Source organism: Myotis yumanensis, unplaced genomic scaffold, assembly GCF_028538775.1.
Source record: "Myotis yumanensis isolate MYYU_CA2020_CCGP unplaced genomic scaffold, mMyoYum1.0.hap1 SCAF_5, whole genome shotgun sequence".
In the NCBI taxonomy this organism is placed as follows: Eukaryota; Metazoa; Chordata; class Mammalia; order Chiroptera; family Vespertilionidae; genus Myotis; species Myotis yumanensis.
Window position 1 is genome coordinate 90,634,229 of NW_027223756.1, and position 25,112 is coordinate 90,659,340.

Consider the following 25,112-nt stretch of genomic DNA (forward strand, 5'->3'; position numbering starts at 1 on the left):
AGTGCCTGTGAAGGCACCCGAGCTGATTGTCGGCTGAGTCCAGTGACATCAGCAGAGCCACGTCCTGGAAACATACCGTGCCAGATGCAGGTATGTTGTCAGCCTGACCCTTAGCTCAGGCGCCAGGGGGTGGCTTTCATTATTTAAGTTCAGCCAGGTGCAAGGAACGGACACAATTATCCGGGCTCAGCCAGGAGTGACAATTACAAAGAAGCCACAAGAATGAAGAATTACAGCTTGATCTTTAACCATGATTTCACATAATTTCCTTTGTTTTAAATTCTAGTAACACTTCCTGGAATCATACTGTATAAAATAAACGCGCTGTACTGGCTCTGGGTCACTGTCTCTCCATCTGAGGACAGCTGTCCCACCTGGTCCCAGCTTTCCCTACTGCCTCTATGTCTGTCTCTTTCTTTTTCTCAATTCCCAGCTGCCCCTACTCAGGAACTCGTTTGCTCTCTAGCCGTGCTGGTCACAGTAAAGAGAGAAAAACTTGTATCTGGCGCCCGGAATCGGGGACCTGAGTACAGGGGAACTCTCAAAAGTCAGGCGAGGGGATGCTCCAGGAGTGGCCACGCAACGAATTCAAGAAGTAAGGTAAGGAGCGGATTGAAAGAGCTGGGTGTAAACATGGGAAATTCAGGAAAGAGATCTCTACTCACAAATGCTTAAAACTATGCTCAAAGCTAGAGGATGCTCTGTAAGCATAGTCACATTCTTGATTTCTTAGGTTTTGTTAATGAAACTTGCCCTTGGTTTCCTGAAGAGGGAACTGTCAACTTTCACACCTCGAAAAAGGTTGGAAAGCCGTTGCATGATGATACACAGCAGAAGGTCCAGAGAAGATTCCTATCCCTACATTCACACTATGGCCTTTAATTCGTAATTGCCTTGATCCAGAGCAGGAGAGTTTGAGAATGTCTAAGCAGGATGTGGCCACGGCTTTACAGCCTACAGTGGAGGGGTGCGAATCTCAAAAAACACCACTTCCCCCCTCTGCGCCACCTCCTCCTCCGCCTGCCACTCCTGCCGCCGCAGTCAAAAGCCCGCCGGATAAAGACTTACCTCCTAATTAGGAGCGGGAGCTAGAGTTCGAGGCAGAGCGGGACAAGCGTCACCGTGATGGGGGTGACTCAGATGATAAGAAAGGTTTAGCTCGCAGCCGCCCAGCCAGGACTGACTTTGGAGCATTGCTAGGTTAAATAATAAACATCTAAATATTTTTAAATAACACAAAATACTGAAGCATTAATTGCTAGACAAGTTTTAATTCACCTGCTCTTAGCTTTTATTACAGAAGGTCTCTTGTACTTTGTTAAAGGTATATTTTCTTTTTTTTTTTTTCCTTTTTTTTTTTAAATCTTTATTGTTCAGATTATTACATTTGTTCCTCTTTTTTCCCCCCATAACTCCCCTCCTTCCAGCTCCCACCCCACCCTCCACCCTCACTCCCCACCCACTGTGTTCATCCATAGGTGCATGATTTTTGTCCAGTCACTTCCCGCATCTCCCACACCCCTTTTCCCCCCAAGAATAGTCAGTCTATTCCCTTTCTATGTCCCTGATTCTATTATAATCACCAGTTCATTCTGTACATCAGGTTATTTATTCACTTGATTCTTAGATTCATTTGTTGATAGATGCATGTTTGTTGTTCATAATTTGTATCTTTACCTTTTTCTTCTTCTTCCTCTTCTTAAAGGATACCTTTCAGCATTTCATATAATACTGGTTTGGCGGTGATGAACTCCTTTAGCTTTTCCTTATCTGTGAAGCTCTTTATCTGACCTTCAATTCTGAATGATAGCTTTGCTGGATAAAGTAATCTTGGTTGTAGGTTCTTGGTATTCAGCACTTTGAATATTTCTTGCCATTCCCTTCTGGCCTGCAAAGTTTCTGTTGAGAAATCAGCTGACAGTCGTATGGGTATTCCCTTGTAGGTAATTGAGCCTCTTTCTCTTGCTGCTTTTAAGATTTTCTCTTTGTCTTTTGCTCTTGGCATTTTAATGATGATGTGTCTTGGTGTGGTCCTCTTTGGATTCCTTTTGTTTGGGGTTCTCTGCGCTTCTTGGACCTGTAAGTCCATTTCTTTCTCCAGATGGGGGAAGTTTTCTGCCATTATTTCTTGAAATAGGTTTTCAATATCTTGCTGTCTTTCATCTTCTGGCACCCCTATTATTCTGATGTTGGTACGCTTGAAACTGTCCCAGAGGCTCCTTACACTATCTTCACACTTTCGGATTCTTTTTTCATTTTGCTTTTCCAATTGGGTGTTTTTTGTCGAATCTTTGGTTTGATTCTTGTGCTCCTCTGCTCTGCTATTGGGTATAATATTCTTTTTTTATTTATTTATTTATTTATTTATTTATTATTATTATTTTTTTTATTATTTTAATAATTTTTATTTCTTAAAGTATTACAAAGAGTATTACATATGTCTCCTTTTTTCCCCCCCTTGACATTCCCCCGGCCCCTACCCCCCGCCCCCCCCCCCGCCCCGTGTCTTGTGTCCATTGGTTAATCTTATATGCATGCATATAAGTCCTTCAGTTGGTCTCTTAATCCCCCCCCCAACCCTCCCCAGGCTTCCCACTGTAGTTTAACATTCTGTTCAATGTTGCTCTGCTTCTGTATCTACCCCTGTTCATCAGTCCATACTGGTCCCCTTTATTTGTCCCAACCTCACTGGAGTAGTCTCAACCTCACCAGGGCCGTCTGAGCCTCACCAGGGCCGTTTCAACCTCACCGGGGCCGTTTCAACCTGACCGGGGTTGTCCCTACCACACCGGGGCCGTTTCGACCTGACCGGGGTTGTCCCTACCACACCGGGGCCGTTTCGACCTGACCGGGGTCGTCCCTACCACACCGGGGCCGTTTCGACCTGACCAGGGTCGTCCCTACCTCACGGGGGCTGTTTCAACCTCACCGGGGTCGTCCCTACCACACCGGGGCCGTTTCGACCTGACCAGGGTCGTCCCTACCTCACGGGGGCCGTTTCAACCTCACCGGGGTTGTCCCTACCACACCGGGGCCGTTTCGACCTGACCGGGGTCGTCCCTACCTCACGGGGGCCGTTTCGACCTGACCGGGGTCGTCCCTACCACACCGGGGCCGTTTCGACCTGACTGGGGTCGTCCCTACCTCACGGGGGCTGTTTCAACCTCACCGGGGTCGTCCCTACCACACCGGCGCCGTTTCGACCTGACCAGGGTCGTCCCTACCTCACGGGGGCCGTTTCAACCTCACCGGGGTCGTCCCTACCACACTGGGGCCGTTTCGACCTGACTGGGGTCGTCCCTACCTCACGGGGGCCGTTTCAACCTCACCGGGGTTGTCCCTACCACACCGGGGCTGTTTCAACCTGACCGGGGTTGTCCCTACCACACCGGGGCCGTTTCGACCTGACCAGGGTCATTCCTACCTCACGGGGGCCGTTTCAACCTCACCGGGGTCGTCCCTACCTCACGGGGGCCGTTTCAACCTGACCGGGTTGTCCCTACCACACCGGGGCTGTTACGACCTGACCAGGGTCGTCCCTACCTCACGGGGGCCGTTTCAACCTCACCGGGGTCGTCCCTACCACACCGGGGCCGTTTCGACCTGACTGGGGTCGTCCCTACCTCATGGGGGCTGTTTCAACCTCACCGGGGTCGTCCCTACCACACCGGGGCTGTTTCGACCTCACCGGGGTCGTCCCTACCTCACGGGGGCCGTTTCAACCTCACCGGGGTTGTCACTACCACACCGGGGCTGTTTCAACCTGACCGGGGTTGTCCCTACCACACCGGGGCTGTTTCAACCTGACCGGGGTTGTCCCTACCACACCGGGGCCGTTTCGACCTGACCAGGGTCATTCCTACCTCACGGGGGCCGTTTCAACCTCACCGGGGTCGTCCCTACCTCACGGGGGCCATTTCAACCTGACCGGGTTGTCCCTACCACACCGGGGCTGTTTCGACCTCACCGGGGTCGTCCCTACCTCACGGGGGCCGTTTCAACCTCACCGGGGTTGTCACTACCACACCGGGGCTGTTTCAACCTGACCGGGGTTGTCCCTACCACACCGGGGCTGTTTCAACCTGACTGGGGTTGTCCCTACCACACCGGGACCGTTTCAACCTCACCGGGGCCATCCCGACCTCACCGGGGCCATCCCAGCCTTACCGGGGAAACAGGAAGTTTGGCCCTCTGTCCCCTGCCGGCGGCTCCCCACTAGACAAAATCTCCAGGGGTTCCTGGTGGTTGAACATCCAGCACTCCTGCCCTCCACCAAGTGCACAGACTGCCTGTCTGCTGTCCCCCAGCGCCCCACAAGAGACTGGGACCAGTGGGCATGTTTGTGCGCTTGCTGGTACAGCAGTTCCACAGTGCCGGCCGAGTCAGGCCCAGCCCTGGCCGGCCCCGGACCCGACTCTGCCCCCCGATTGCGTCCCTCCCAGATGCAAGGAGTTGAAATCTGCAGCCTGCTGGGATGGGCTCTGTACTTGGTGCCTCTGCACATCCTACTCAGTCTCAATGCGCTTCTTTCTATGCGAGGAGTTGAAATCTGCAGTTTGTTGGGTTGGGCTCTGTACTTGGTGTCACATCCTACTCAGTCTCAATGTTCTTTCTCTCCTTCCAGTTGTAGAGCTTCCACTGGGCCAACTTTCCCATGGTTCTGTATGATAGGTGTTTGTCTGATATTTGGTAGTTTCGATGTTGTTGTGTGAGGTAGCACGCACAGGTCTCTTCCTTATGCCGCCATCCTGGTTCTCCTGGGTCTGCTTCTTGAGTGTGTCTCTCATGGCTGCGAGCAGTTGAAGTCTGCAATTTGTTGGGATAGGCTCTGGTTTTGGTGCCTCCGTAGCTCCCACTCAGTCTCACTGCGCTTCTTTCTTTTCCTCCAGTTGTAGATCTCCCACTGGGCCAACTTCCCCATGGTTCTGAGTGGCGGTTGTTTACTTCATAGTTGATAGTTTCAATGATGCTGTGAGAGAGCAGCACACACAGGTCCGCTCCCTACGCCGCCATCTTGGTCCCCCTAATATTCTTTATTTCAGTCCGTGTATGCTTACTTTCTAATTTCTTTATCGTAGCATCGAGGGTCTCATTAGTTTTCGTGAGGCTCTGCACAAATTTATGGCAAGCCCTCAAAATTGCGATTCTTAGCTCCATATCCTCCATTTCTGTCATGTTTTTTTGTCTCCGCATCTTTTATGCTTTCTTGGTGCACCCCCTTGTGGTCTCTGTGCGCAGTCTTGTTCTAGCCAAGCCTTAATTGTTGTAGTTAACACTAGAGGGATTTGACCACCAGGCCGACTGGCTGTAGGAATCAGCTGATTGGAAAGCGTCTGCCTTCTGGGGAGGGGCTAGTCCAGCCCTTGCCTGAGGCGATCGGCAAATGGCTGTGCGCAGGGTTTGGGTGGGGCGGGCTCAACAGGGTGGGGGGAGGGAGCAGCTATGGCCGCTCTCAGTTCGTCCCCAGGGGCTCTGCCTCTCTGTCCCTGCAACTGCTGCAAACCTCGGAGGGGCCGTAGCCAGACAGTCCCGCTTCTCCCGTTTGAGTCTGGGTCCCTAGAGACTCGCCCGGATCTGTAGCCCAGAGTCTGAGACTCACTCCTGAGTGAAAACGACAACCGCGCCCTCAGCCACCAGCCCGCTTTGCGCGCGCACCACCGCACCAAAGGTATATTTTCTTAAAAGTAAGAGTACATTTAAAGTGTGTTCATAAATGTCAATCTAAAAAAATATTGGCTATTTATTTTTTGGTCATCATTGAAAAATTAAGGTTTTTACATTTTGCCTCCCTAAACCAAGAGTAAATAACTTATGTCAAAATATTTAAGAAGATTGATAGCAGAAATCCAATTAGTGTCATTTGCTGTCCATATCCAAGGACAAATAAAGTTAAAAAATAAACCTTATTTTGGTTAGTTCTTTTCTAGTAAAATAATTATGTTATATTAATCAGGTATTTTAAAAAACATCTTTTAATCATAGGAACTGAAGTTTACTAGCCTATGTTCCTGTCTAATACACTTGAATATATAATCTTTTGGTAAAATCAAGTTTGACGATCCTTCAAGGGTTTGAATTTTAAGAAACTTTCCCTTGATCTAGATTTGACTTTACATCATCCCAATAGGCTCTAAGAGGCCTCGAATGTTTCTTTTCTCTCTCATGAAGGAAAGTGCAAAGCATGTAATTAACCACTGCCTAGCGGCTTTTCCAGTCATGGGACGGCCCCTATAAATAAAAACAGACAATGGACCTGCCTATGCTAGCTCCTCCTTTCAGCAGTTTTGCAAGCAATTCCAAATAATACATAAAACAGGAATTCCTTATAATCCTCAGGGACAGGCGATTATAGAAAGAGCCAATCGAACCTTGAAGACTCATTACAAAAACAGAAAGGGGGAGATGGGTATTATCCTACTCCACAGAATCAGTTAAATCATGCTCTTTATACTTTAAATTTTTAAATTGTGACAATGAGGGTCGCACAGCAGCCGAGAGGCACCAAGCTCCTGGTGCCATGGCATCTGCCGGTATGGCACGATGGGAGGATTTACAAACAGGGCGTGGAGAGGGCCAGATCCGTAATGATGTGGGGAAGGGGCCACGTTTGTATCTTCCCAGAAGGTGCTTCTAACCCCATCTGGGTGCCAGAGCAAGTGGTGCGTCATGACCATGGACCTGGGAGAACAGCTCATCCCGCCGTTCAAGAAGCTGAAGGTCACACCTCCCGTGATGATGCCAGCTCAGCCACTGGCCCTGAAGAAGGAGGAGAGCAGAAGGCGGGTGACCAAGGCCACCCGAGAAGCTAGTGTCCCCACATGGGGTCAACTGAAGAAGCTGACCATCGATGCTCGGCAGGTGGTGAAAGAACAGGGGGTTCAGGTAACCCCCTCCACCCTTTTTGTTGCTATGATGGCACTTGTCAGCTGCCAGGTTAAGTATGGCTGCAGCAGAAACTTACTGGACATATGTTCCAGACCCCCCTGTGGTCAATCCTGCCACCTGGACCGGGGAATCAGTCCCAGTGTTTACTAACAACACCAATATGGTTGGGGGTAGCTCCGACAAGGCCATAACTCCTTCTTCCCATGGTAATTATACTTATAATGGCTTTAGTGGGGAGCTCCCTATTTGTTTACGGAAAAAGGGGACTTCAGAACGTTTGCAGCTTGGCCAAGAAAATAAGACGTCCTACGGAGGGAGGTACAGACGTTGCTAACGTCTCGGGCCCCTGGGATGTGGGAAAATATATTCAGACAGCTACTAAACTAGGGTTTCCTAAGACCACCCGATGGCTGTCTGATAAGCACCCCCCACTTCCCTACTGTCCTGATAGCACCACTACTGAGCTGGGAGCATTTCCTCAATGGCAAGATTGCGCCAACCCTGTACCAGTGAGACATACTATTTCTGGCTCTGACTTGTATGTATTGGGTTGGTCTCACAGGCTTGATGCTAAACATCCCCATCACGAGCCTATGTCACCAGGAGGGTTTGTGGGTAACACCCTGACCACGAAAACAGGAAATTTACAGAAAGATCTTTGGCATTTAGCCGCTGACCTTGACTTTCTTAATTTTACTGGCTCTTTCTTAGCTGATATTAAGGGAGCGTGTTCATCAAGCCCTTGCTATGGCATACAAGCCTGTGTCCAGCCCCCATATGTATTGGTGACTGGAAATGTAAACATCACCAGATTAGACAGCCAGTATGCTGTCCCACACCCAGTATGCTGTCCAACACCATCACTGTGTAACCTTACCAGCTGTGTTTCCAGGTGTAATCTGAATGAAGATATATTAATTTTAAAGCAGCCTTCTTTTATTATGCTTCCTACCAATATAACAGGAAAATGGTATCATGATGCGGGCCTGTAGGCATTGCAGGAATTACATAATCAGCTGTCCCAGAAAAGGCGTGCTTTGGGACTTATTATTTTTGGTCTTGTTACCCTAGCTACTATTATTGCATCTGTTGTGACTGCTTCTCTTGCATTGACCCAAAGCATCCAGAATGCAGAGTTTGTCAATGAATTGGCTCAGAACACCTTGACTGTATTTTATGATCAAGAAGATATAAACAAAAAGCTAGAAACAAAGCTAAATGCTTTGGAAACTGTAGTAATAGGAGTAGGTAATCAATTATAAAGTGTCAAGACTAAACAGCAACTGTAATACCATGCTGCTTTTACACATATTTGTGTGACTTCAGCCCGCTATAACAGTTCTCTATGGGATTGGAGTAAAATTAAGATGCACCTACAGGGAATATGGCATCATAATAATATCAGTATAGACCTAGTGTGGCTACACAAACATGTGCAAGCCATTCAGAATAGTCATGATGAAATTATATCTCCTGCAAAACTGGCAAAAGAATTGCTGGATGATTTAAAAGGATTTAATCCATGGAATATGTTAAAACACACAACTTGGTACCTAATAGGATTCCTTTGTGTACTACTAGTTTTATCCTGCTTTCTTTCAGTCAGCAGCAAGCTCCTGTGATCTCAAGTCTGAAGGCTCCAATTAGATGTCCATAAGCTGCATTTAAAAATAAAAAAGGGGGAGATGTAGAGAGCACCTGGGAAGGCACCTGAGCTGATTGTCGGCTGAGTCCAGTGACGTCAGCAGAGCCACGTCCTGGAAACATACCATGCCAGATGCAGGTATGTTGTCAGCCTAACCCTTAGCTCTGGTGCCAGGGGGTGGCTTTCATTATTTAAGTTCAGCCAGGTGCAAGGAACGGACACAATTATCCGGGCTCAGCCAGGAGTGACAATTACAAAGAAGTCACAAGAATGAAGAATTACAGCTTGATCTTTAACTATGATTTCACATAATTTCCTTTGTTTTAAACTCTAGTAAAACTTCCCTGGAATCATACTGTATAAAATAAACGTGCTGCACTGGCTCTGGGTCATTGTCTCTCTATCCAAGGACAGCTGTCCCACCCGGTCCCAGCTTTCCCTATTGTCTCTGTGTCTATCTCTTTCTTTTTCTCAATCCCCAGCCGCCCCTACTCAGGAACTCATCCACTCTCTAGCCATGCTGGTCATGGTAAAGAGAGAAAACCTATATGTGGGTACTTGCCTGCTGGCTCATCCTGACCTCTCTCAAGGTTTTAGCCCCCCCCCCCCCCCTTTTTTTTACACAAGAAAATAGTCCTGGAGAGGTTATCAGCCACTCAGGTGTCAGTGACCAGCCTGGGATTCAAACCCAGCTCCTGCTGAATGAACTCACTACCTAAATCCTGCTCACTGTCACCTTTAAGCCTGCTCCAGTCTCTATGAATGGAGCCATTGGCTCTGATCCAAAAGTGTGGCCTCCTTTCCTTGGGCAATAAAAAACCTTGGTTCCAGACCCAAGAGTCTCTGCCTCCCCTGCCCCCTTGGTCCCTTGTACCCAAAGATAGTGGCTGCAACCCTGGACTAGACACCTGGATTGAGTCTCAGACTTCGAGTGGCCTCTCTGGGCCTTGGTTTCCCCACTTGGAAGTGGGTCTCCAGGCAGCTCTGGGTGTTTCCGAGTAGGGGGTTGCTGGGACACCCCTCCCCCATGGCCTGTATAAGGCCATCTCCTACCACTCACCTCACTTAGCAGGAAGGAAAGTGCTGTTCCGCTGCGCCTCATGCTGCAGGCGTCTCTGAACCTGGGGAGATGGATGTGAAACCCCAGCCATGCCCCCTAGATGGGGAGCTCACTCCCACACCCTGCACCCTCTCCTGGGACCCACAGATACTCAACTGAGGTAGCTAGGCCGCAGCACAGCCACCAGTGTGGACACCACCTGGACCTCTGCAGGGGCCTCGTCCAGGGACAGGGGCTGGGTGCCCACATACACTCCTCAAGCCCCCTCCCTGCTCCCTGCTGTGGTCAGCAGCTTGGGACCATCAGGTCCCTCAGGAAGAAGTCCCCTGGCCCCTGGTCCCTTGGGGGAGCCATTTAGTTCCCAGACCAGCTCTGGAGGGTTTGGAGACCCCAGCCCACCACCTGAGAGCACTCCAGACTCACACCGGCTCTGTGAGGCCCAGGCAGGCCTGGCACTGAGGAGTCCTGTGACCTGCCATGGAGCTGGGTAGGGGAGGACGGGCCCTGCCCAAGAGGGCGGTCCAGGCTTCCCTCAGCAGAGGCCTTTAACTATCTGAGCACCAGGCCCAGACTGGACACACCTGCATACCACCCTTAGGACCTAGCCAGGAGGCTGCGGGCAGAGTGACCGGGAGGTATCACCAAGATGGGTATAAGAGAGAGAGTGGCCAGGAGGCTGACCTAGTGTGGGGGAGAACAGGGCAGGTGGGTGTTAAGTTTAATTGTTCCTGTGTTTGCTTATGAGAGAGGGAGAGAGATGGAAACACAGAGCGTCAGAGAGAGAAATGGAGAGAGACAGAGAGATGGAGAGAGAGAGAAAGAGAGAGAGAGAGAGAAAGGAAGAGGAAAGAGACAGACATTGACAGAGAGAGAGAGATGGAGAGACACAGAGAGAGGAACAGAGAGACAGAGATGTAGATAGAGAAGAGAGACAAAGAGACAGAGAGGAGGACACAGAGAGAGGTGCTGTAAGACAGGAAGATTTTATCAGCTTGGGGTCCGGGAACTGCTTCACCGCAAAGCCCTCTAGGGTTTGGGGGTGGCCCTCAGGGGTCCCTGGAGGCTCCGGGGAAGTTGCTCACCACGCTGTGCTGCCTCTCCGGTCAATAACCCCTCCACAAACATCAGGGGCTGGAGCTGCAGCTGAAACCCGGCCCCAGGAAAGTGCATGGGAGCCTGTGGCAGGGACAGGAGTTCCTATGGTGCTGCTGCCTCCTGAGCCGCCACAAGTTAATGTTTCACCAGAACTGCTGCCTGCTGCCCCCAGGAACCATTAGAGCATGACTGTCCCTCCAGCGGCTTTCCCCCCATGTGTGGGGTGACCTTGACTCCAGGCTCTCTGACCACTCATTTTACAGCAGGATAAACCCAGCCCTGAGGGGGCAGCTCCAGGCCCCAGTCTTGGCCAGGGGGCTCGAAGCTTCCATGTCCCGGCTAGAGAAGCCTTCAGGCCCTGGTGGGGACAGGAGTGGGCAGCAGGAGGAGTCCATTGACCTGCCGAGGGTCCCCAGCCCCAGGCCTGCTCCTCCCACACTCCGTTTTCCCTCCTGTCCAATGGGAGGGGAAAGAGTGGGGGTCCAGCTCAGACCTGAAAAGCAGGACTGGGCATGAGGGGAGGGGCATTTTGACTCCGTGCTCTCCGCATGCGTCTGGGCTTTCCTGCCTCAAGCCTTTGCATAGGGTGAGCCCTGCCTCCTGGAACGCCTTCTCCCTCTGCTTATCTGCCCCATAAACACCAGAAGAAACACCAACCGGACCCCACCACTGACTGGCTGAAAACTCCACCAGGTGCTCAGGTTAAACCCACCCTCCTTCCCAGGGACCACACACCTCTTTGTTGTTTCCCAAACACCCCAAGTTCCTCCTACCCCAGGGCCTTTTTCCTTGCTGTGCCTGCTTTCTGTGACACCTGCCCAGCATTCCCCAGGGTGCTCCTTCCCACCTTTGAGGCCTCAGCTCAATCATTGCCTCCCCGGAGAAGCCTCCCTGCCCGGTCAGCAAACCTGGACACACAGGCCACCGGAATCTGGCCACAGGCCCAACATGTGATTCCCTCGCCCTCGGAACCATCTGAAATGTTATTTGACCCCTTGGCTGTCGTCTGTCTCCATCCCTCAAGGCTGTGGGCCCCATGAGGGTAGAGAAATGGTCCGCACTGTGACCCTAGCGTGTAGTAGGACAGGAATCCATCATTCAGGAGGCCTCAGAGGAATAGTAGGGGCTTTCTTCCAACCTTGCCCCTCCCCAGGTGCCCGGGCCCATCTAAGTCCGCACCCTACAGGGATCGCTCTGGCGGGCGATGGGCAAGGATGACCGTTGGCCCATGGCTCCCTGGAAAAAGAACACACACAAGGGAGTGTTCAGGCACCAGGGACTTGCTCTGCTTGGGATGGCGGCCCCCCAGCCCAGCCCCCGTCTCACCATGGACATCTCATCTGGCTTCTGGGACTCAGGCTCACCCTGGTGGCAGCACCTCACGGCCATTACCACAGACCCACTGAGCAAAAAGGACACCAACAGATACACGGTCTCTCCCACCACCGGGTTCCTGTGCAACTCAGGCCCCAGTGTCACCGGGAGCTGAGGGGAGGAGCCCTGAGTCAGCCCTGGACCCCACCCCTCCCCAGGCTGTGATACCCTCAGGGCCCAGAACCTTTTAAACCCCTTCCCAGAAGCGCTCACTTCCCTCTCTGGTCGCTGCTGTAACTTGTTAAAGCGCCTTCTTATCCTTTTGCTTGTGAACATATCTGTCTATGAGGAATTCATTCCGTTTGCTGCCTCAGCTCAGCAGTTTCCACTGCTCTCATTGGCCACTCAGGAGTTCTTACAAAGTGAGAAAAATCTAGAACTCCGTTCACAATCGCTGCGGCCTTCTGGTAATCCTAGGAAATGGGACACCCTGAGAAGGTGGTTTCTATCCTGTGACTTTAAGCAAAAGCTCATCACACTTGGTGCTTGCACTCTTCTCTGAACATTCCAGAGATAACATGGTAGTTTGAGTAACAAATTTTTCTGGATGCCTCACCAGTCCCGGTCATACTTTCCCAGCCCCCCTCTTGCTTTGGGGCCCCAGAAGCTCTCTGGGTACAAGTAATGGCTGGACCCAGGCAGCACTCTGGGTGACTCTTTCAAACCCTCTGGGACTCAATTTTACAGATTTTCTGTCTGTAAAAATTCTTGGCCTCTGTTGAACCCCTGGGGTCCTGGATGGTCACACTGTACAATCTTCCCACCCTCACGGCCTCCCCGCTAGTACCCTACTCACAGTTCCAGCCACCTCACTCTTCCTCAAATGCACCAGGCACAGTCCTACCTCAGGGACCTTTGCACAGACTGTGCCTGCTGCCTAGGCTGCTCTTCCCCTAGGTAACTTTGTGGCTCCTCCCTCAACTCTTTCAAATCGAGACCTTTACTGGCCACTTTTTTAAACATTTAAACCATTTGTACTCATATTCCAACCCTTTATTCTGTTCTATTTTGTTATTTGATAAACAAATATGGAATTTACTTATAACCCATCTTCCAACACAGCTGTGTCCCCTAGTGTATGTGACATACACTAGGCACTTAATAAATGTGCGTGAAATGAAGAAGGCCTCAGAGCTTTCAGCAATACCGGGAGTGGAGGGGAGGGTGCGGCCCTTTCCAGCACATTCTCAGGTCTGTGTCTCTCCCTGGAGGCTGGTCCCTGAACTGCAGCCTGGTAACCTCAGCCATGCCGCCCCCGCTCCCCGCTCAACTGCCCAGAAGCACAGAGCCACAGAGGTACAGTCAATTGTGGCCAAGGGCACCGGAAGTGGGGCTCGAGTGCAGGGTCAAGGAGGTGGAACTCGGGTGGCAGGAGTGGGAGGTGGGGGTGAGCTCTGAGCTGGAGAGCCAGAATCGGGGTGGGGGATTGTCTCTGGTTGTGGGGCGATGGGCACCCACCCTAAATTTGTGGAGCTGGAGCTAGACTGGATGGTGGGGCTTACCTCTGAATTTAAGAGGCTGTAGAGGAGGTCGGGGAGTCTGCCCCTGAACTAGGGCTGGAGTGAGTGGTGGCGGGTTCCACTGAACTAGGAGAGCTGCCGCTGGAGGGGAAAGGAGACCAGGGTTTGGAAGTCGAGGTCTCAGCTCCCTCCCAACATCGGAAAGCAAACGCCAGTGGGCACAGGGAGAGGACGATGAGGGGCCAGGGTGGGGGACCCGGGCCAGCCTCTCTGGATGCCTCTTCCCTCTTCCCTCAGAGAGTAAGCCTGCGCCCAGGGGGCCTGGGGGAGTTCGCTCGCCACCTGAGTGCTCAGCGGGAAAGGCGGTGCCCTTGTACGGGAGCTCTTTGTCTGAACCCACAGTGCGGGCTCCAGTCCCGGTCATACTTTCCCAGCCCCCCTCTTGCTTTGGGGCCCCAGAAGCTCTCTGGGTACAAGTAATGGCTGGACCCAGGCAGCACTCTGGGTGACTCTTTCAAACCCTCTGGGACTCAATTTTACAGATTTTCTGTCTGTAAAATGGGCACCTCCGGCAGCCAGCACCTCTGAGAGCTACACAGGCCCGCGCATGTGGTGCCCAGGCCCCTCGGAGCTCCCCAGAGAGGATCATCCCTAATCTTCTGCAGGTACCCGGAAGGTCCTCATGGCCAAACCCAGAGCTTTTTGTTGTTTGATTTAAATATATTTTTATTGATTTGAGAGAGAGAGAGAGAGAGAGAGAGAGAATAACGATGAGAGAGAATCATTGAGCGGCTGCCTCCTGCACGACCCACGCTGGGGATCGAGCTCACAACCTGGGCATGTGCCCTGACCGGGAATTGAACCTTGATCCCTGGTTCATAGGTCAGTGCTCAGCTCTGGTCAGGACAAACCCAGAGCTCTAATGGGGAGGGGGTAGAGGCCTGGGCACTGGGAATAGTCAGGGGATCAAAGCTCTGAAAAACTCTGCCCCCAACCTTGTTCCAGCTGCTCCCTGGCTCCTGACCCTCCCAGCACGGAGCCCTGGGGCCAGGCCGAGGGTGGGTAAATATTTCATGGGCCACCTCCTACAGTTACTTCCTTCCCAGGTCCAGGCTGCTGGGCACCTTAGCTGCTTGCAAGTTCATTCATCGACCCTGTCCACGCGGCCCTGAGTGGATCTTCGTGCTTCCTCTCTTACCTCCCAGGTGGCAGAGATGTGGAAATAACCTCCAGCACTAGGCTCAACAGGGGTCTGGGTCCACACGCAGACCCACTTTGCTCTGTCCAGTCTCCCAGGCCCTGTGGGGATGACAGCTGAGACTAGGAGAGGCATTGTGCCCGGGCCTAACTTTATCCCCATTTTACAGATGGGAAACTGAGGCCTAAGGGAACTAGGAAGGTGGGAAGAGGGCCCCTCAAGGACCTCCAAGGAGTCAAGGACTAAAAGGCCAGCCTTCCCTTCCCATGCCCTAACCGGTTTGGCTCAGTGGATAGAGTGCCGGCCAGCGGACTGAAAGGTCCCAGGTTCGATTCCGGTAGAGGGCATGTACCTGGGTTGCGGGCACATCCCCAGTGGGAGGTGTGCAGGAGGCAGCTGGTCGTATCCATCTGGAAAAAGTGTTCCAGTTTCTAACTCTCTATCCCTCTCCCTTCCCCTCTGTAAAAAATCAATAAAATATATTAAAAACAAAAAAAAGGCCCGCCTTCCCAAACTGCCTCTCACCTCATTTGAGGAAGAATCCAGATGATGAGAAGTTTTTGCTGAAATGAGGGTGACTCAAGGGCCACTGTGGACTTGAAGCCAAGCCAGGACTCTGGGGAGCTGAACCTTTAAAGTGAACTGAGGAAGCCCAGCCAGTGTGGCTCAGTGGTTGAGTATTGACCCATGAACCAGGAGCTCACAGTTCCATTCCTGGTCAGGGCACATGCCTGGGGTTGTCGGCTCAGTCCCCAGTAGGGGGCATGCAGGAGGCAGCTGATTGATGATTCTCTCTCATCATGGATGTTTCTATCTCTCTCTCCCTCTTCCTTCCTCTCTCTGAAATCAATGAAAACATATTTTTTAAAAAATTTAAAGTGAACTGAGGAAAACTAGTGATTCTTGAAAGAGGAGGTAGTGGAGGACACAAGCTCTGCTGAGGGCCTGGCACAGAGTAGGCAGGAGCTCATGAGCTACTGGAGAGCTGATCAGAGGTAAAGTGGGTTTATTTTTATTTCTATTTTTATGAAGTTTGTTTGTTTGTTTTTTATTGATGAGGGGGAGAGAGAGAGAGAGAGAGAGAGAGAGAGAGAGAGAGAGAGAATTTGTTGTTCAACTCATTTATACATTCACTGATTGTTTCTTGTATGTGCCCTGACCGGGGATCGAACACACAACCTTGGCATATGAGGACTACACTCTAACCAACTGAGCTACCCAGCCAGGGCTTGGAGCTATTCTATGGACTGTGCCATGAGTCTGCTTTGCCCAGAAACCCCTAGACCAGGAGGCTGGCCGGGGCCAAGTCAGCCGGTTCTAATCCAGCTCTGGCACAGGCTGGGAGACTAGCATAAGCCTCGATTCCCTGAGCTATAAAATGGGGATAAATATGGTGCTTTCCGAGTGAAGCCCTTGCCTGCAAAACATGTCATATGCGTGGTGGCCTCCACTCTGCTATTACAGGTTTGGGGCAGGTACACAGGTCAGAGAGAGTGATGGTTTCGTGGGAGGGCAATGCAAGAGTTCAACCCTCATGGAATCACTGTCGCACACCTGAAACTAATAATACTGTATGTCAACTGTAAAATAAATCTCACTAAGGAGTTCAGTTCTTTACCCTGGGAACAGTCCTGCAGGGCAGCAGAAGGCAACCAGGCACCAGGAGCTTCTGGGAGCCACAGGTGCTTCGTGACCAGGAAATGAGCCCGTGTCCCCCTTCCATGGCCCTGGGTCCTCCTTCCCTTGCAGGCTGGCTAATGGGAACAGGTTGAACATGGAACCTCAAACTGGGTATGAGGCAGCCACAGCTTCTCACTGGCTCGGGTCAGCTGGGGCTGCAGAAGTGGCATCCTCAGGGCTGGAGTGGGGGCGGTGGAGGGGTGGGGGTGCTGCAGCTGTCCTCATGACCCCCCACCTTGCTTCTGGGGGGAGCAGCCCTTCTGGGGGCGGGGGCCTGGCAGACCAGCCTGGCCTGAGGAAAGGGCCCAGACACCAGGTGTCTGGCTGGGCAGGACGGCCCCCTCCAGCTATCGAGAGGCCCACCTTCTTCCTGACCTGCTCTCACCTGTAGGGGTGTCCGCAGAAGCAGAGAAATTCACATCAGTTTGCAGCAGCAGCACGGAGGCAGCAGCAGGAGGCGGCGGCCGCTGGGAGCCTGCCATTCCTGGGTGGGGAGGGTGCAGGACGGCTCTGCACAGGTGTGACGTGGGGCCAGGGGCGTGGCCAGGTGGCTGTGTTTACACCTGCCCAGGGGAGAGGTGGAAGTGGGGCCGCAGGACACAGGGCCAATGGGTGCTACCGTTTCCCAGGGTTGCCATACCTGCCCCCTCTCCACCTGGATGCCCACCTCGCCTAGAAGTCCCACCTGAACCATGACCCAGAAGCCCTCAAATTCTGCCCATCCCTTCAGGACCCCCTTGCTCCCTTCAGACCCCTCCCCACAGCAGCCCCCACCCACTCTATGGCCCCTTCCATAGCTACCTGAACCCATGCTACCTTCCCCTTTGCCACTCCTCCAAGCAGGCTGCCCCCTCTGGGTGCTCGTAGCCCCTCCCCCCTCCCTGCCCTGTCCCTGACACCCACAGGCTGGGAACATCTGTGTTCAGCTCTCTCTCACCCAGACTGGAGCCTCTTGCGGGTGCGCCCAGCATCCCACCAACTTAGTACCTGGCTGGGAAGCCCTAGCGTTTCCTGAATTAGGCCCCATGCAGCCACCATGTGGTTTTCTAGGGCCGAGGGACGAGGGCCAGACACCGGCTTCTGGAGTGTGTCAGGGACACCTTCCACGGGGAGCGGACGGACACGGCCCCTCTAGTCATGGACAGGTTCCACGGCCACAGGGAGGCCCCTGACCTCCGAGAAGGGCGTGGGTCCCTCTCCCAGACACAGACCCTGGGTGCCAACTAAGTGGTTGAAAGTTTTAGGGTCCCCCCAGTCCAGAGTGTTCCAGATTCCCCTCACGCCCCCCACACCCAGGCCCAAGATACCCGCTTTGAGCACGGAGAAACCAAGGCCCAGGCTGTGGAGAACTTTATTCATTAGACCGAGAGAGCCACATGGCACCGCCCCTGTGTCCCCCGTTGGGCGGTCAAGGTCCTAGACTCCTGGCCACTGCGTGTTCTGTGGGTTGTCCCACGCCGCTGGCCTCAAAAGCGCATCCGTGGTGAGGGAGGACCGGGTGTAGTGGCCACGCCAGTTGGATTGCAGCATCTTGGCCGCTGCCTGCTTCTCCATCAGCCGGCGGCGTACCTGGACGCCCCTCCAGATGGACTGGATGACCGTGGCCGCCTTATTCTGGCCACGGGGCTGCTGGGGGCTCAGCTGGGTGTCTTGGTCCCGCAGCCTGCCCGCCTGGCCCGCGGTGCCCCGGCCCGTGCCCTGCACCACCCTCGTGGGCTGGGTGTGGCCACACATGTGGCACGTGCGGGGGCTGGAACCCATGAGCGTCACGGCGCTGGGTGGGCTCCCCAGCCTGGGCCTCAGCGACTGGCAGAGGGTGCAGTCGTGCGGCTGGCAGGACTGGAAGCAGCGGTGGTCGGAGGTGGACGTGGTCCTGCCACTCGCCTCAGCCCAGGTGCGGGGGAGCAGCATTTGCCGGGCTCGGTTCCGGCGGAAGCTGTAGCCTCGCCACGTGGCCTGGATGACCGTGGCAGCTTTGAGGAGCTGGGCCAGGTTCCGCCGCACGCAGTAGCCACGCCAGGCAGCCTGGATGACGACAGCCCACCGGTGCCACACCTTGATGGTACGGCGCACCAGGTAGCCACGTGCACACGCCTGTATGACGACCACGGCTTGCACTATTATCTTCTCCACAGTCTGAACTGACGTCACCAGCTCCCCACGCCGTCTGGGATCCACCAGCGCCTCCCTGCCCATGGCAGCCCATGGCACATCGCACCTGGCTGGTTTCCATGCACCACAGGGGGTCTTGGCCCCCTCCATGGGCCCAACGGCAGCACCGGGGATGGCGGAATTCCACGTTTGGCCACCAGCCACGCCAGCGTCCACGGGGCCCTGGAGTAAAGCAGAAGTCAGAGGTGCCCTGTGACTGTCCACAGGAGCCATGGTGCTAAGCAGATCCCGAGGTCCCCGTAGCGACTCCCGTTAAAAGGGGGCTGCCAGGAACCACTTGGTGAAGATTCATAACCAAGAAACCCCCTCTGAACCTCGTCGTGCAACCTAGGGATGGCCATGTCATGCACCAGATGGCCGTAGGATCGTTGGCGTTACGGCAGCGCACCCATGGAGCCTTTGGGGCCTTCCTGAGGGACCTGGAGGCAAGCTCCGCCACCTACTGGGAGGGCTCGGTCTTGGCCACAGGAGGCAGAGCTACTATGCAAGGATGTGTAGGATTCTCTAGGGCAGTGGTTCTCAACCTTCTGGCCCTTTAAATACAGTTCCTCATGTGGTGACCCCAACCATAGAATTATTTTCGTTGCTACTTCATAACTGTAATGTTGCTACTGTTATGAATCGTCATGTAAATATCTGATATGCAGGATGGTCTTAGGCGACCCCTGTGAAAGGGTCGTTCGACCGCCAAAGGGGTCGCGACCCACAGGTTGAGAACCGCTGCTCTAGGGCCAAGGAGGTCATGGTGGCTGCTCTGAGCCAGGTTCCCCGACACTGGCTTCCAAAATGCACTGGAAACCACTGGATGGCGTCCCGCTGGCCTTACACTGTACGGCAGCACACGAGGCCACACGGTGGCCTCTGACCTCTGGGAAGTGTTTGGGATCCCCCCATCCCAGATGCAGCCCTCAGGAGCAAACTAGATGCCACAGTCCTGTCGTGGGCCAGCTCGGGCGACCCTGATGTTATTGTAGAAGCCACCATCCCATGGGAATGACTCCCGGGCATGTGAGCAGCCAAGAGGCTCTGGGGGATGATGTGAGCCACTGACGCCTATGAGCTCAGGGGGCCCTGTGTTCATTTGCACACCGGGGACCCCATGAGAAGTCACAAAGTGGGAACTAGGGGCCCTCCAGCTGGTGTCTGTCTCTGCGGCAGAGTTCGGGGGACACTGCTGGCCCTGGTGTGCAAAGCCTGGAGGCTGGGGAAGGGCAGGGGCGATGCCACTCATCATAGGCTCGGCTCAGCCGGGAGCTGCCTCCTCCTCCGACGGCCTTTGGAGTCTTGTCCTCTGCCAGGAAGTCATGGTCGTAGTCGCCATCAGGGGCCGGGGACTCTCAGACATCCATGGGGTTGCCTCAAGGACCATTGACTCCCTACACCAGTGAGGGCGAACCTGTGACACACGTGTCAGAGCTGACACGCGAACTCATTTGTTTGGTTGATTTTTCTTTGTTAAATGGCATTTAAATATATAAAATAAATATCAAAATATAAGTCTTTGTTTTACAAATATCAAAAAATTTCTATATGTGACACGGCACCAGAGTTAAGTTAGGGTTTTCAAAACGCTGACACGCCGAGCTTAAAAGGTTCGCCATCACTGGCCTACTGGAACAGGACTCCTGGGAGAGCGCCTCGTCCAGGTCTCTGGCTTCATCATGGCCTGGCCATCTCTGGTCTCAAAGGCTATTGTCCCATGAACGTGGCTCAACAGTGAGGCTCTTTGCCACCATGGGCACTCGGTGCCCTCCTCTGGCTCCGCCATTAGATTCTAAGGCCTGGGGAGGAGCTTGAGGCAGGCCAGTGGCATGGGATGCCTGGAAGGGGGATGCAGACCCGTCCTCAGGGCCCTCCATGGTAGGGATGGGAGGTGAGTCCAATGAGTCTGGACCCCTGGGGAAGGCTGTGAGTCATGCTTCTGACTGTGGAGGGTGGACTAGCCACACTAGCCATGGGTCTTAGACCAGGCTCTGACTCAGTCCCCCAGTCATAAGTTCTGCGACCACACTAGAGGCCACAAAACCAGAAGAGACACTTCGGCCCACCCCACTCACCCCTGAACCTGGGGCAGTCTTGGAGAGGGTACTAGTACAGGGTCTTACAAAGAGACTTTGCCTTTTCCCACCTGTACCAGGTGCTGTAATCAGTCTGGGGGCCACCCCACTCACCACAGAACCTAGAGCTAGGGTCCTGGCCACGTCACTGGCCACGAAAACCGGAGGAAAGCTCTGGGCCACACCACTGATGACAGAGCCTGGAGAAAGGCTGTGGACCACAGCCCTGGCCATGGGGTCTGGAGGAAGGTCCCGGCCCAGGCCACTGATCGCAGATCACGGGTGAAGGGTCTGGGTCACACAATTGACCGTATAACCTCGTGGAAGCCTGGGGGCCACACAATTGATCTCAGACCCTGTGGGAAAGCTGGAGGCCTTGCCACGAACCACAGTACCTGGGGCCCCAGCTGTGGTCACCCTATTGGCTACAGAACCTGGCCCCAAAAGACGGGCCATGCCCATTACAGGCTCCTGGCTGAAAGCATTTGATTGTTGGTAACTGGATGTGGTGACTGTGGACATAAGACACTGGTGGTCCCCATTGATCAACCTTGACCTGAGATATGCTGGAGCCCACACTGGCCAGGGAAAATTTGGATGGACTCAGACCCAGTCTGTTGGGCACTAAAGCCTGAGAGCAGCCAGGCCCCACCCTTGAGGCAGCACGTGCCAGAAATGATGCCCGATCAGGGGAAAATGGAGAATGGTGGTGATCAACCTAGTGACCAAGGAGGCACACACATAGACCCCGGACAAGCAGGGTGACCTCCTGACCACGGGCCCATCCCCCATCTCCTCCAACAGCCCGGCTGGCCCGCCTGTGACAACGCCCTCCCAGGCCCCACCCTGGAGAACCCTGACCTTGCTGAGCTGTGGTCTCACACGGCCCACGGTGGGCCCCCATGCAGTTGACCGGCTCTCCCTGGAGTCCACCTCCACTGGGACCGGCGTCACCATCATCCCACTTCCCAATGCTTTCGAGTTGGCCTTAGGGAGGACGAGTCCAGTCAGGAGGGCCGCCTGAGACAAGGACTGGCTCAGGACGGTGCCCAGCTCACCCTGACACACGGCCTGGCTCAGGGCAGCCCGGTCTTCCTCTGTCAGGGCCTTGCAGAGCACATCCACCAGTCTGCCCTGTATGGCCTTCGTGAGTTCTGCCTGCAGCTCACCCCGGGAAAGGGCACAGGACAGTGCAGTGCCCAGCTCGCCCCAGGACAGGGCCTTCACCAGTGCTGTGCCCAGCATGCCCTGGGGCAGGGCCTTGGCCATCGTGGTGCCTAGGATCTCTTTGGACAGGGCCTGGTTCAGTGCCGCCCTCACTTCCCCCTGGGGGAGAGCTTTCTCCAGCAGAGCACGGATGTCCTCCTGGGAGCCCAGCACAGTGGCCAACTCAGCACACAGCGAGGCAAGCTGGGCGGCCCCCAGCTCCTCCTGGCAGGGCGCGGCTGGGCTTGTGGCCGATGGCGGGGCCAGGGTGGCCCGCCTGTCACCGCAGGATTCGACGTTGCATGCGGAAGGTCCAGTGGACGCCAGCAGAGGCACCAGCATGCTCGGGGTCTTGGAGGCCCCCTCGCATGGGCCCTTGGTAGCTTTGCCCTGGGCACAGCTATGGGCTGGGAGCTGGGTAAATCCGTCCTCTGGCTTTGCTCGGGACAAAGTGCCAAGAGAGCCGGCGTGTTGATGGGGCTGGGTGGAGGCCTTGAACCCAGCCAGGAGTGGCTGGGACCGAGTCTTGCTACTGAGCTCAGCGGCCTGGTGGGCAGCATAGAGGCACTTGGCTGTTTCTGTGACCAGCTGGGCTTGGGACTGTGCCTTGGTCAGCCTCGCAGGCAGATGTGCTTGAGACTGGACCTTTATCACTTCTGTGGTCAGATGTGCCTGGGACTGCGTCTTGGTCGGACACGTGCCCGGATGGGCCAGGGACGGGGCCGTGGTTAGCTTGGCAGGTGGGTGTGCCTGGGATGGGGGCTTGGACAGACACCGGGCGATATTTGCCTGGGGCGGGGCTCTCGTCTGCTTGGCAAGCATATGTCTCTGGGGCGAGGCTGTGGTTGAATAGGTGGCCTTCTGTGCTCGGGGCAGGGGCTTGGCTGGGCAGGTGCCCAGGCGTGCTTGGGGCAGAACCACAGCCATTTCCACAGGCACACCCACCTGGGACTGAACCTTCGTGACATCTGTTTTCAGGCGTGCCTGCGACAAGACCTTGCTCCTGTCCTCGGCCACACTGGTGTTAGACATGGTTGCTATTCTCACCTGTTTCTGGGAGAAGGCCCTGATTTTCTCGGCTTCCGAAAAAGGCCTCGCTGGAGCCTTGGGAGCCCCAGCCCCCAGATGTGGTGGGGGCCAGCATTTCACCTTTCCCTCAGTCAAGTGTGAATGGGACGAGACTTTGACCGTGCCTGCCGTCTGCCTCCCGCTCACCACAGCCTTGGCGTTTGGTCTGTTTAGGTTTGTTTGTGACGAGGCATTGGGAATCCCATCCTCCACAACTGCTGGAGGTGAAGCTTTCAGATTTCCATCTGCAGGAGGAGGCAGGCAGAGGTTCCTGAGGACGGTGGCCACTGAGCGTAACTGGGCTGGCGTCTTGGTGATCATGGCTGCCAGACGTGTCTGGGTAGGGGTCTTGGTCGTTGAGGCTTCTGGGAGCATCTGAGATGGGGTCTTGGCTGTCGTAGCCACTGGACATGTCTGCAGTAGGGACTTGGCCATCGTGGCTGTTGGGTGGACCTGGGGCAGGGGCTTGGCCATCACAGGAATTGGGCAGGTTTGTGTTGGGGGCTTGGAAATTGAGGTCATGGCAGCCAGCTGTGTCTGGGGTGCAGTGCTGGTCACCAAGACTGTTGGTCGCATCTGAGCTGGGGTCTTGGTCACCGGGGCTGCCAGGCACGGCTGGGGTGGGGACCTCATTATCATTGTGGGTGTCGGGCTTGGCTGGGTTGGGATCTTGTTCAAGATTGCTGCCAGGCATGACTGGAGTGTGGTCTTGGCCACTGGGACTGCTGAGTCCGGCTGAGGTGGGGTCTTGGCTATTATTACCGTGGGTGTTGGGCCTGGCTGGGGTATGGATTTGTTCATCGTGGATGCCAAGCACGACTTGAGCGGAGTCTTGGTCATCACAGACGGTTGGCCTGTCTGGGGTGGGGCTCTGAGGACCTCTGCTTCCACATGGGCCTGGGTCTGGGCCTTGGGGGGGCCATGAAGTGTCTGGGCAATCCTTTCACACGGTGGCCCGAGGGCTCCTGCCTTGCTGGCTCTGGCAGTCGCTGGCTTGGTCTTCGTCATGTCCCCTTCTAAGTGGAGAAGGCTGGTACTTCTGATGGTTCTTGTTAGCAGACATGGGTGGTACTTTGCACTCAGACTCACTGGACACGGAAGTCTGACGGAAACAGTCTGGTGCGGCACGAAAGTGACGCTAGGGCCTCCGGTGGCACCAGGAGCTGGCATGCCAGGCGGTGGAACACCTGCGGGCTGCAGCAGGGCCAGCTCGTGGGCACAGGCAGCCAAGCTGTCGTCAGAAGGGAACTGGGTCTCCTTATTCACCATGACAGGTGGGGCCGGAAGATACCTGTCTTCCTCTGAAGGGTGGAACCGCACCTGCTGAGGGGGGTGGTAAGGGATGTTCTCCTCGTCCACACACTTTTTTTTCTCCGCCCTGAGGCGGCGCCTGGCTTTGAAGTGCCGCCAGGCCTCCTGGACGCCTTTCGCCGTCATCACTTGGGAGATCAGCTTCTGCCGGAGCTTGTGGCGCCTCCAGTTGGCTTGGATGAGGGTGGCTGCGCGAGACTGCATCATGTCCATCTCGTCCACCAGGATGTTCCTGAAGGTCTTGCTTTCGACCACCTTCCGGAGGCGTGGAATCTTGCCCTTGTCAGGCTGTTGCGGGAGGGTCTCCCTGGATTCAGGTGTCTCTGCCTTGTCTTGGTAATTGGGGGTGGGCTGGTCGGAGCTCTGCCCACTAGGTGAAAACTGTAACTGTGTTGCTTGTGGCATTGTCTTGGTTCCTAGGTGGATCAACTCTGCCTGTGGGGTGGCAGGGAGGTAGTCAGAGAGAGGAGTTGTGCAGACAGGAGGGGTCCTGGCTGGAGCAAGTGCTTGCCCCGGGACCTAGATCCTGTGCCTGGTACCTTGTCATCTTTCTCCTGCCCATTGCAGCCCTCTCTATCCTGGCCTCCTGGCCACCTGTATCTGGAACATACTGTGAGTACAGCACTGATCACACACTATTTTGGGAACTTCCTCTGTGTGTGTGTGTGTGTGTGTGTGTGTGTGATGGTTATTTCCCTCTCCCTAATGACTATCAATTCCTAGAGGGCAAGAAACAGGTCTGAGTCACTTCTGTGTCCCCGTCTCAGTCATAGAGTCTGGTTTCAGGATGTGAATGGGTAGGTGTTGGGTGAGTGACTAACTTGATTAATAAATGAGTGGGTGAGTGGACTGAAAGTCGAATGGATAGATGAATGCATGACTTAATACTGAATAGGTAAAT

At 54.4% G+C, this 25,112-nt stretch overlaps 2 protein-coding genes across 4 annotated transcripts in view; both read right to left on the reverse strand.

The window, feature by feature from the left end:
- The window catches only part of PDE4C (phosphodiesterase 4C), a 32,094-nt gene extending 21,339 nt beyond the window's left edge, over positions 1-10,755 (reverse strand). For 2 of the 3 annotated variants that reach the window (XM_070416427.1, XM_070416425.1), the window contains exons 1-2: positions 10,673-10,755; positions 9,591-9,651 (exon numbers count right to left, since the gene is read on the reverse strand). In XM_070416427.1, coding sequence (XP_070272528.1) covers positions 9,591-9,632 — 42 coding nt within the window. In that variant the 5' untranslated portion in view covers positions 9,633-9,651; positions 10,673-10,755. Of the gene's footprint in view, positions 1-9,590; positions 9,652-10,015; positions 10,077-10,672 lie in introns of those variants that run through there. The other variant, XM_070416426.1, reaches the window with a different exon arrangement.
- Positions 10,756-17,799: 7,044 nt separating this feature from the next.
- On the reverse strand, positions 17,800-24,640 carry IQCN (IQ motif containing N). Its single transcript, XM_070414060.1, has 2 exons — positions 21,488-24,640; positions 17,800-18,731 (listed from the first exon to the last, which is right to left on the reverse strand). Exons 1-2 carry the CDS (start codon positions 24,614-24,616, stop codon positions 17,814-17,816), a joined length of 4,047 nt encoding a protein of 1,348 aa, XP_070270161.1. The 5' UTR covers positions 24,617-24,640; the 3' UTR covers positions 17,800-17,813.
- Between the last annotated feature and the right edge of the window lie 472 nt (positions 24,641-25,112).